This window comes from Corapipo altera, unplaced genomic scaffold, assembly GCF_003945725.1.
Source record: "Corapipo altera isolate COAL_440 unplaced genomic scaffold, ASM394572v1 308, whole genome shotgun sequence".
In the NCBI taxonomy this organism is placed as follows: Eukaryota; Metazoa; Chordata; class Aves; order Passeriformes; family Pipridae; genus Corapipo; species Corapipo altera.
Genome location: NW_020884925.1, coordinates 909,458 through 921,172, shown reverse-complemented (window position 1 = coordinate 921,172; position 11,715 = coordinate 909,458). Strand labels below are relative to the sequence as shown.

Sequence of the window (11,715 nt, the reverse complement as noted above, 5' to 3'; positions counted from 1 at the left end):
CTTCCATGTCCTCCCAGCTCTTCTCCTTTCACCATCAGTCCTGCACTTTGTGCTGGTGCTTTTCTAACCTTTGATAACAAGTTCCTTGATATTTTTTTTCTACAAAATGCTTTCTTCCTGTTGATCCCATTCTCTCTACACTGCTCATGTGAGGAACAATGCTTTAAATTCCTCACCAGACCTTTCTATGGTCATGTCCTCCTCAAGCAGAGTAGTTTTACCTCTTGTATGATGGGGCCATCTCCCTTGTCATGCTTTCTTTTGTACCATTTGTTTAATTTCCTGCTTGCTCCCATGCCTGTGGCTTGTCTTCCAGCGCTCCTGATAGCTTGCAGTTTTCTAGGACAACAAGTTTTTAATAATTTGATGGACTTGGTTCCCATGTAGGTTTGTGCTGGCAATTAGATGGGAAAGACTTGAGCTTAAGGTCTTTATTTGACTTGGGGATTGCTGAGGAAAGCAGATCTGGAGACAGGAGGCAAAATTAAACAGAGTTCATCTGAGGTTAAGGCTTTCCTAGGAAAAGCCAAGTGCCGTATGGAAAGCATCTCTGCAATACTTCACTGTGAGGTTCCATCATGGGCTAAAGCCCCTTTTTTTTGTACAGTCCAATGAATATTTCATCTGCCTGGAAAACTGTGCAAGGGCTGATTTATATTTGGTATGGCTCATAAAAATACGCAACTCCAACAGAAGACACCCAGACCCAAGGTGGATCCAAAGCATGTACCGGTGCTCGTTTCAAACAGACAGAGAGTCTATTGAGGTTAGACCTAGGGTGGAGAGGCCCTGGCACAGGTTGCCCAGAGAAGCTGTGGCTGCCCCATCCATGAAGTGTCCAAGGCCAGGTTGGACGGGGCTTGGAGCAACCTGGTCTGGTGGAAAGTGTCCCTGCCCATGGCAGGGAGCTGGAATGAAATGATCTTTAAGATCTCTTCCAGCCCAAACCATTCGGTGAGTCTGTGAAAGTAGCGTTGGTGAAATACATGTTAAATCATTCATCTCCTCAAACTCCAAATCAGGCTGCTGAGGCTCCCCGAGGGCAGGAAGCACGGCCAGGGGTGGGAGGGGGACTCTAAACCTTGAGGGCTGGGGGGGTCAAATGACCCTTGGTGAGGAGCTGCAGGGGTTTGGGGGATTTCTTTGAAAGGGGAGAGGAGGCTGTCGGGTGCGAGAGGCGGCTGTGGGGTGAGGGGGCAGGCGGGGGAGGCCGTGAGGGCGGGCCCGAGCTGCCATTTCGCGGCCGCCCGTCCCCCGTTGCCGGGCGGTGCCGCCGCTTCCCTCAGGCTGCGAGTGCGACATGGCGGCGGCGGCGGCGCGGGCGCTGCGGCGGCTGCTGCTCCCGCCGCTGCTGCTCCTGGTGCTGCCGGGCCCGGTGGGGGCCGTGTGGCCGCAGCCCCAGACCCAGCACTCCCCGCCCGGCGGCGGTCGCTGCCTGCTGCCTCCCGGCCAATTCCGCTTCGCCGCCGCGGACGGCTCGGCCGTGGGGCCGGGCTGCGATGTGCTGGACTCCGCCTTCCAGCGGTACCGGGCGCTGCTCTTCGCCCGCCCGACCGGTGAGGCGGGGTGGGGGTGACCCTTTCCTCCGTGGCTTTATTCTTAGCACCCACCAAACCCAAACCCGCGTTTATTTTGGGGTCAGACCACGGGGTTTGGGTGTCCGCCTGCCTCCCCTCAGTCCGGCGGGGACTGGTGGGGCGGGAGGTGGAGGCTGGGTGTGACGGCGAGCTGGCTTGGGGGAGTCTGGTGGCAAAGGGCAGGGGTGCGTTGGGATGTGGAGGGCAATGCCACAAACTGCAGATGACAAAATCTGACCCAGTTGGCACAGCGAGCACTAGTTATCTTCGTTTCCTTCCAGGGTTTAAGCTCTTGCTCTTGAGAGTTCCCTCCATCTCGTTTTTTATCTCCTCTGGACAGTGTTTCATCTCCCCATTGCTTCATTTCGCTTCCTTCTTTTGTGGCTGCAGGGAGAGCCACTGCCAGTCTTGCAACCGCTCTTGCTCCAGAGTTGTTTGTAAGTCTTAGCTCTTTCTGTTCCTAGCAGCTCTTGCTGTCCCCTGTGAGGCTTTACCTTGAGGAAAGACTTGCTGCATCGTGTGTGTTCTTCCAAGTATATGTTCCTGCCATGGAGCTCATCTGCCAAAGCAGAGCTGCTAAACGTCCCGAGGCACTGTGGCTTTTCTGCCAGAGAGGGATTAGCTCTTGGATTCATCCTGAAATTGTAGGGTAAGATGAGGAAAGGCAAAAGCTTGGAGAGCCAGAGTTTGCTTTGGGACAGGTTCTAAAGGTTTCTTGCACCCGGACGTCTTAGTGATAGCACCCATGGCATGTCAGGGATGAGCTGCAGGAAATTTCCTGGCTGTGGAGCCGGCATGCATGGATCTCAGTGGCTGCGTGGGTCTGCTGCAGCCTGAAGTGCTATATCCAGGGAATATGAAGTGCTTCATTCATCAGAAAGAGCTAGTAACTCTGCTCCCGAGTGTTTTAAATGTCAGCGTGAACTCTGTTGCTGCTGATCAAAGCAGAGAAGGGTGGTGGCGTTGGAAGCTGCTCAGCTTCTTGTTGAGCACATCGTGCTTTGAAAAAAGCAGGTTTGAAACAGAGAAGAACGATTTGGCTTATTTTATTTTTTCCACTCTTGTGAGTAGCAATGGAAATAAATTTTGGTTTGGGAGCTGAGAAGGCTCCTCTTGGCTCTCTTTTGCTGCTAGGAACTAAAAACAGCTGATCTAATTATTCATGCTCTCCTGTTCCTCTCAGAGGGGAAATGTGACCATCAAATCACTCGGAGCAACGTTGTGATCACGAGATCGAGCTCACACTCATCGCTTTCCATACGCCCTGCTTTATGATGCTCAAACTACACAAATTATTTTAAGACCTTTTTTCCCCTTTGCTTTTTTTTTTTCTTACGGGGGTGGTTAGTAAGAACAGGCAATGGAAACCCTGGATGGAAGGAAATAAGTTTTATTAATAGAGAAAAGAAATGGCAGAGACCATTTTCTGTCTGCACTGGCTTCACGGTGTAGTGGTGTTGGTTCCTGTCTGCTCCTTGGCCAAGGAGGCTGTGTTTGGGTTGGGCAGTGTCTCCCTGGGCAGGTTTAGATGCGGTGTGTGATGGTGGGACCAGTTTTGTTGAGGGTCCTCAGCAGGATGAGTATTTCCTACGTCCCCAGGCCTGGGGGCAGCTGTTCATGGTGAGCTGCCGCCTTCCCGAGAGGAGGGATCAGGTCTTGCTGTGCCGCTCGCACATCTGTGAGGTTGCCTTGGCTACCAGCTTGTCTGCAACCAGCTCAAAACAGAGGGCTAGCTTGGAGCTGTTTTCCTTCTCTCTGCAGAGGTTTCGTCATTCCTTCATGGAGAAATCCAGGGTTCATGGCTCCTCCGAGTTGTGGAGCGGGGGCTCCCTGTGTTTCACCCACACGCTGGCAGTGCCACAGTCTCCCTGGGGTCTCCTTGGTGCTTTGGCTCACTCCAAGCCAAGCCCTTTATTTTTAGTGACTGCTTGGAGCATTGGCTGTGCCCAGGAATTCTGTGGGGGTGTAGGCATGGAGCTTGGCTGGGATGAGCCAGGTCCCACCCTGCTGCCCCACACTCCTCTTAGCCACAGAATGCTGTGACTAATCCCATGCATCCCAGAGAAGGTTGAACACCTCCCTTTGGAGTTGAGGGAATTACTTCAGTGAGAACTCAGGCCTGTGCATCCTTTGAAGCTGTCATTCAGTTTGGGAAGTGTGGCCAGAGTTCCTGTTTAGGGTCTGAACGTGTTCAGGTTTATTTCTCCAGCCACTGCACCTGGGCCCTGCTCTGCAGAAGGTGAAGTTGTTCAGGAGCTTTTCTGTTCTGGGTGAGACATTTTGGTTGCCTCTCACTCAGCAGATTCATTCTGCACCTTTTTTACAGAGTTTATTTGCAAAGGGTAGGGCAGAGCTCTTGGGCTTGTACTTTGTTCCCAATGTTGGGAGAGTTTGGAAACATGAATCTCTTTACCCTCACAGAGAAGCTTTGACTAGTTGTGGTTGTAGCTTAGAGCCAGGGCTGGTGTCCAGGAAGCCTTGGGGGCTGCTGCTGGTCCATACTCTGATGTCTCTTCTCTCTTGTGAAGCTTCCCTGAGAAGCCTCCCCTGGGAGTCTCCTCACTAGCAGACCTTCTCCATGCGGAAGATTGGGATCAGCTCATGTGCTCCTGGTTGGCTCCACTGAAATTAGCCCCTGCTGAACATCCCTGTGCCTGTTTTGGGGTGCAGGAGGGGGTCCCCATTTCTACCACGTGTGTTGGAAGTCCATGTACTCCTGTGCCTCTGTTGCTAGCTGAGCTGGGAGGATGGTGGTGGGCTTGGAAGCAAGGAGAAGAGCTAGGATGGGGTCGATATCTGTGTCATTTGCAGAGAATGAACCACCCTGGGGGACACCCTGCACTCAGCTCCTCGTCTACGTTGCCATGCCAGGCTGTGATGGGTTTCCCAACCTGGACTCCAAGGAGAGCTGTAAGTATTGGAGTTGGGAGTAGGAGGCAGTGACTGGAGAGGGAATGTGGCTGTTTCTATGCCCACCCCTGGGAAATAGCACTGTGCAGCAGTTATACCCCCTCTTTTGGGGAGGCACTCTGTTATTGAGAACCTGGGACAGGGAGGGAGGGACTTACCTCAGGGTGCTGATAAAGCAGTGGGGAGAGGTTTAAAACAGCAAAAGAAAACCAGAATTTGGTTCTCTGGGATCTCAGGGTACAGTGCTGTGCCTGACCCCTGCCTAGTGCTGGGGCTCTCGTGGCAGTGGGGCCTGATGCCAGCACAGCCCCTGATGCTGTGTTCCAGATAAGCTGATCGTGTCCAAGGGCTCCATGCTGCTCTCTGCTGAGGCCATCTGGGGAGTTCTCCGAGGTGAGCTGTGCTTCCAATGGGGCATTCCTGCTCTCCCTGCCTTGGGCCTGTGGGGATGCCTCTCTGTGCCTCTCTCTTTCCATAAACTTCTTTGTTAATTGAGCTCTGCTCCTTTGAGGGAGTCTGTGCTGAGGAAGGGGCTGTGTGTGGTTTTCCTGCAGGCCTGGAAACGTTCAGCCAGCTTGTTGGGAGAGACGAGAACGGCACAGTGAGTCCTGGCCTCGTCTCCTGCGGGCAGGCGGCTCTCCATAGTGCTCCTGCCTCCATGGGGACAGGCTGAGGGTTGCTGGGATGCTCGGGATGAGGGGGTACCAGCCGTGTGGCACAGCCTTGCCAAGGGCCACGTGGAGATTCATTGATCCAGCCAAATCCCTGCCTTCTGAGTGGGTGAAGAAGGGCTGCAGCTCTTTCTGGCCAGCTGGCACTCTGGGCAGTGAGGGCAGCCCTGTCCACGCAGCCCCAGGGACAACAGTGACCCTGATTGCCTCCTGCTAAGGGCTGTTTGCCCAATGTCCTGCTCATGTGTTGCTCATGTTTTCCACGTGCAGTACTACATCAATGAGACAGAAATTGTGGACTTTCCTCGCTTCCCTCACCGGGGACTGTTGCTGGACACCTCTCGTCACTACCTGCCCCTGAGAGCCATCCTGGAAACTCTGGTAGGGCACCTGTGCTGGGAGACAGGGCGGTTTAATTGTGTGTCCTGTCCTCTGTGACCACTGAGGGTTCCTTGTGCTGCCTTGTGTGGGTGATTTCTCAGCTCCCTTTGCAGAAGAAAACTGAGATGTCTTGGGTTCCTGCAGTCCTGAGACTGGGTTGTTTCTAAGGTGAGGGAAAACACTGGCAAAGGTGGGTGGTGCTTCTGTGCTCATCCCAAGCAGAATTAAACTTCCAGGTCTCCACTACTGGCTCAATTATAGGGAGAACAGGGGTTTTACTGTAAGCAGAAATACTCCTGGCCCTCTGCAGCTCTTCGTGGTGCCGTTGTGTTTCAAGAGAGGTGTCTGAATCTCTCTTCAATCCTGGGGAGCATTTAGGAACTCTGCCTTGTCCTTTTGGAGCATGGGGACCTTGTACACTTTCTGTGGCAAGCTGGGTGACTTTTCAGAAGGGACAGGGCACGTTCATCTTTGTTCCTGTTTCTTCCCAGGACGTCATGGCTTACAACAAGTTCAACGTGTTTCACTGGCACATTGTGGATGACCCCTCTTTCCCCTATGAGAGCTCGACATTCCCAGAGCTCAGCAAGAAGGTAACCCTCCCCGATCTCCATGTACCAGCCCAGGTGAGCAGATCCCTTCCTCTGCTCCTGAGCGAGGCACTGAGCATTCCTGTGTTCCCAGGGAGCCTTCAATGCCATGACCCACGTGTACACTGCCAGCGATGTGCGCGCCGTGATCAAGTACGCCCGGCTGCGTGGCATCAGGGTCATCCCAGAGTTTGACACTCCTGGCCATACCCTCTCCTGGGGTCCAGGTGAGGGGCAGACCCTGCCTGCTGCTGCCGTGAGGAGAGTTGGGATAGTTCCAGGGGCAGGATTGGGATATACAACCTCGATCCTAAAAGCTGGGTGTGGGGAGCCATGTGCCACAGACTGGCTTTGAGGAGCAGCAAACCATCGTTTGGGACTCAATGGTCCATCTTCTGGAACAAAATCCAAAAGAAAAACATTTCTGCCTCTTCTTGTGTCCAAGATGAGTGATTTTGGGGTTTTTCTGGGGACATCTGCTCTGCCAGAATCATTGTGGATATTGCAAGGATCTTGTGTTTAACTGGGGGTGCAGCTGACCAAGCTCCCTCGCTCTGCGCAGCTGTGCCCCGGTCCTGTCGCAGCACTTTCTGCTGCAAGGACTGCAAGTGTCTCCTCTTCCACGTCTGGAAGTGCAAGAAGCTCCAGGAAAACATTCCATTGTCTTTCTCTTCCATTTTTCTGCTTCCAAATCCCATGGGCTGTGCTGGAGTTCACCCTGTGCTTCTGGTCACAGCCAGAGCTGTGGCTGGCCCTGCTTTCCTGTCCCATGGAAGGCCCTGGGCCGTGCTGAGGAGGATCAGGGGTGTTGTAGGCAGTGACATGGCCACATTTTGACCCTTCCTCACCATCCTGCATTTGTTATCATCCAGGTGCTCCAGGCCTCCTGACTCCCTGCTATGTGGTCCAGGAGCCTTCTGGAACCTACGGGCCCATCAACCCCATCCTTAACAGCACCTACGAGTTTGTGACCAGTTTGTTCCAAGAGGTCAGCTCTGTGTTCCCAGACTTCTTTCTCCACCTCGGTGGTGATGAGGTGGATTTCACATGCTGGTGAGTCTGAGGTCAGTCTGGGTGGGGACTGGGGTGAAGTATCTGGGACTGGAGTCCAAGCCCATCACTTCTGGGTCATGATCTTTGGTGTCCTGCTCCCCCAGGCCAGGGGGAGTGGAGGTGCATGGGGTTTCTGTGCTCAGGGTGATGCTGGATGTAAGGAGCTGCTGGTCCTGGTACAGCCACAGCTCTGGGAATGCCTGGGCAAGCCTTGGACCAATGTGGGAAGGACTTGACTGTGTCTTGGCCTTATTCCAGAGTTCAGATTGTGATGCTTTTATTCTCTTCTCTTTGGTACACAGGAGATCCAATCCAAAAATTCGTGCTTTCATGAAGGATATGGACTTTGGTGATGATTACAAAAAATTAGAGTCTTTGTACATCCAGAGGTAGGAACAGGGGCATCTGGGGCCTACAGCTGCACTGTGTGACCAGCACAAATGTCTTCTGCTGTCTTAGGGACCCCAGATCTCCTTTTCAGGAGCATCCCCATCGGGCATGTCTCCCTGGCCCCAAAGGAAGCATTTTATTGGGAGATTGACCACAAAAAAGCCTGGGACTGAAGAGAAAGAAGCCCCATAAGGGGCTGTGCTCTCTCCCTTCTCCTTCAGAAGTACCTTGACATCCAGCTGTGGGTGTTGGGAATATCTGTGCTGCTCCTGTGGCTGTATGTAACCACCCAAGAGAGGGTCACGAGGATCACCAAAAACTCAGTACTTTTTCCTCTCCAGGCTTCTGGAAATCGTCTCTTCCCTCGGCAAAGGTTATATCGTGTGGCAGGAGGTCTTTGACAACGACGTGGAGGTGAGAGCTGCCTGTGCTGGGGTGAACAGTGTCAGCATCCCAGTCAGACCCTGGTGTGCTCTGGGGGGGCTGTGCTGGGGCTGGTGGGAGTTACTCTGTTATGAATCTGGAGTTGATCCTCAGATGGTGCTGCCGGTGAGATGCTCTCATGGTGGTTTTGTCACACTGTTGCCAACGCTCTGCTCTCCTCTTGTGTGTGCACCTGCAAGAGGCAGGTTTTAACCCTGCCCAGGACACTCTGCAAAAAGCCTTATCCCTCTCTCTGTTGCTCCTGCAAACTAGATGGGAGGTGGCTCAAAAACCAAGGCCAGCCCAAGTCTGCCTCAGTTTCTCTTTGGGGATGTGGATGGGGTCAGGGCACTCTGGTTGCAGGGGCAGGTGATCCTCTTGTCACCACTGATCCCCTGCACGTTGTTCACCTGTGCTCAGGTGAGGCCGGACACCGTCATCCATGTGTGGAAGGAGAACCTCCTCACGCCGTACAAGGAGGAGATGGCCAATGTCACCAGGGCTGGCTACCATGCCCTGCTCTCTTCGCCCTGGTACCTCAATCGCATCTCCTACGGGCAGGACTGGATGGAAGCCTACAGGGTGGAGCCCTTAGACTTCAGAGGTGTGTCCCTTGTGTCCCCTTCCCGTGTGGCAGCTGGCTGGCACTCGGAGGTGGCACCAGGGCTGGATGTCTGGCTAATGCATCCCCTGGGTGCTGTCCCTCCACAGGCAGCCCTGAGCAGAAGGCCCTGGTGATCGGTGGTGAGGCCTGTATGTGGGGTGAATACGTGGATGTCACCAACCTGACCCCCAGGCTCTGGTAAGAGAGGCCATGGGGAGGTCACCTGGATCTCATCAGGCCAGGCTCACGTCCCTTTCCTTCGCCACCGAGCATCACATGCTGAACTTGCGGGTTTGGTCTGTGTATGGTGCCTGTCCCTGTCTCCTGCAGCACCTCTGTGCTGGGAGCAGCTTCACGAGGCTGAAATGAGGGTTTGTGAGGCTGTAACATGCCCTGTACAACCTGCTGCTGCAACCAGGACGTGTTTAACACTGGTTTGTCCTGTCACCCTCATCCACTCCTGATCCACATGTGTCCAGGAGTGGATCTTTGCATGCACAGAAACCTTTGTGCGTGGAAGAACGCTGGTCAAGAAAGTGTTTGGGAGCTCAGGGCTTTGCACGAGAAGCTTTTGAGCTCCCCCTGACCTGACTGCTTGTCCCTCATCCTCAAGGCCAAGAGCTGGGGCCGTAGCTGAGAGGCTGTGGAGCAACAGCACCGTCAGGAACATGGACGATGCCTACGCCCGGCTGTCGGAGTTCCGCTGCACGCTGCTCGGGTAACCGTCCTGGCACAGCTGCCACCCCATCTAGGCACAGGCCTGGGAGGGGCAGTGAGGGTGAAGGGCTCTCCCTGCTGCAAAATGACCCTTGTTCTTATGGAAGGCCCTGGTTTTCCTGCTGCTGCTGCTGCTGCGTGGGCAGAGCTTGCTTTGTGCAGTGCTGGAAGACAGACCCTTGCTGCTGGCGTGGGCTGGTGGCTCTGGTGAGGAGAGGGCTTTGTGCTGAGGAAGGAGGGGGCCTGTCAGCTATTGCCACCCCTCCTGCAGCACCAGCTTCCCCGGGAAACCTGTCCTCACCATGTGCTCCCACGCATGAGCAAAAACTGAGTCTATAAGTGCAGGATAAAAAACTTCTCCCTCCTTTTTACACCTGAAACTGGGCACCCGTGGGCACCCTGGTCCCGGAACCCCTGAAACCCGGTGGTGGGCTCTGCCTGTGCCCTCTCCCTGATGCCATCTTTCTGTTCTCTTCCCAGGCGTGGTGTCCAGGCGCAGCCTCTCTACGTAGGATACTGTGAAAATGAGTTTGGTGAGGTCTGAAGGGAGAGCCCTGCTGCCCTCGGTCACTGTATGCACAGGAGGAATGATTTCCACCCCTCAAAAACTGCTGTTTTGGCAAAGGGACCCCTTCCTACCCCACCTTCTGCTTTGGCTTTGTTGCAATGAACATTTTTTTGCCTTGGTGTGCACTCTCGCCTCTCTTTCTATTTTTATTTCTTTAAATCTATAAATAAATGACCCCAAAGAGGAAAAAGGTGCCTTTTCCTGCTCAGCTGGGGCTTGGGAGACCATGCAAGGGTTGTTGTTAGCAGGAGATGGGTAGGGCTTGCTCCAGAGATGCCAGTGGAGGAGCATCTTCCCGGCAGTTCCTGAGCTTGCAGGGTGCCTGCTCAGCTGGATAAACTGTGCTTAGTCTCTGCTGCTGTCACAGGGTTTGCTTCTGCAGTCACGCTGTGCTCTGGGTTCCTGTCCGTGTCCTTTCTCTCTCCAATGTCCAGGCAGGACGTTGGCCTGCAAACCACCACCTCTACTGCCCCAAGCCCTGGCTGCTGCCACCTCCTCTGGATTCTCCTCAGCAGATGATGCCCTGGAGCCTCTCCAAGGAGCCCTTGCAAACCTGCTGAGGGGTGCATGGATATTGTGGAATCACTGCTCAGCCTTTCAGACTGTCACCTCTGCTCGGGATCTGGCCAGCTGACCCAACTCTCCTCCTGCTCTGTTGTCCTCAGGATGAGGAGCTCAGCTCTAGGTGTCCTCCATCCACAGGGTTTTTTTTGGATGGTGTTTTCCTTGGAGAAGAAACCAGTGGTGCTACTGTCCCATAGAACTGGGACAGGTGTGATTGTTGTCCTCTGGTACCGTGCTGGAAACGGTGTTCAGCTGAAAGTAGGGAATCTCTGAAATCCTGGCTGGCTGGGACTACTGTGTGTGTGTGTGTCTTGGTCTTAACTGAGTGAGATCCTCTGTTATGGCTGGAAACCTTTTATGGTTGAAATTTAAATTAAAAATAGTGAATTAACAGTTACTACTGCCTCCTATTTTTAAAAGTTGGATTTTTTCCCTTTTTTCTTCTCCCAGCATGGTGTGAAGTGGTACCTTGGTCGGGTGCTTTGGTCACCGCAGGGAGCTGCTACTGGTGAGCGTGGGGACAAGGAGGGCCCTGGCCCTGGGAAGGGTGCTCTGTTCCCAAGGGGGATGCTCTGTTCCCAGGGATGATGCTCTGCTCCCCAGGCATTGCTCTGTGTGCGCGGAGATGCTCTTCACCACCCCATCCCAACTCCCTAGCTGCATCCCACTTGTCCCCCTGCCTTGCCGGCTCCCTTTCACCCACAGGTGAGAGAGCCCACAGGGCCTGGGATGCTGCATGGGGGACCCCCCAACCCAGCACCTTCCACTAGAGCCTGGTATTGTGATCCAGGTTAAGCATCATGCCAAAATGGTCCCATTTTCCCAGGGTGTCTGCACCAGCACCCCCCCAAAACCACTATGCTGGGAGTGGCTCTGTGACATTCCTACCCTTGGAAGGGCCGGGATCCCGGGAGCACCCCGCTCTCCCCGCCGTGGAATCGCCGGGTGGTCCGTTCCTTCCAGAACATCTATTTTGGTCGCGTAAAACTTGCTGGGGAGCAGGAACAGGGAACAGGCAGCGTGTGAATCACTCGGGGCCAACGGGTTTAAAAATAAACCCAAGCGGCAGCGAGGAGCAGCCGCCAAGCCCCCGGATTCCGGCAGGATTGTGCTCCCAGCATCCCCAACCCACCCGTGGGCGCCGGCACCGGCCAGGGGGGTTTACTGGGACACGCGGGCACGTGTCTGCTTGTAAACCCGTGTGTGCATCATGTGTGTGCTTGTAAACATGTGTGTGCATTGTGTGTGTGCTTGTAAACATGTGTGT

General features: G+C 54.3%; 1 protein-coding gene across 1 annotated transcript; it reads left to right on the top strand.

The window, feature by feature from the left end:
• The first annotated feature begins 1,285 nt into the window (after nt 1-1,285).
• HEXA (hexosaminidase subunit alpha) lies at nt 1,286-10,845 on the top strand. Its single transcript, XM_027657785.1, has 14 exons — nt 1,286-1,556; nt 4,389-4,487; nt 4,815-4,880; nt 5,042-5,088; nt 5,429-5,539; nt 6,031-6,132; nt 6,224-6,356; nt 7,002-7,182; nt 7,485-7,571; nt 7,914-7,986; nt 8,416-8,599; nt 8,707-8,797; nt 9,213-9,317; nt 9,797-10,845. The coding sequence occupies exons 1-14, from the start codon at nt 1,301-1,303 to the stop codon at nt 9,858-9,860; spliced, it is 1,599 nt and encodes a 532-aa protein (XP_027513586.1). The 5' UTR covers nt 1,286-1,300; the 3' UTR covers nt 9,861-10,845.
• Nucleotides 10,846-11,715: the final 870 nt, after the last annotated feature.

Bases quoted from the DNA above. Each gene is read 5' to 3' on its own strand.
- HEXA (XM_027657785.1), top strand. From the start codon at position 1,301: ATGGCGGCGGCGGCGGCGCGGGCGCTGCGGCGGCTGCTGCTCCCGCCG. The intron at 1,557-4,388 runs GTGAGGCGGGGT...TGTCATTTGCAG, and splicing joins GCTCTTCGCCCGCCCGACCG to AGAATGAACCACCCTGGGGG. The intron at 6,133-6,223 runs GTAACCCTCCCC...CTGTGTTCCCAG, and splicing joins TCCCAGAGCTCAGCAAGAAG to GGAGCCTTCAATGCCATGAC.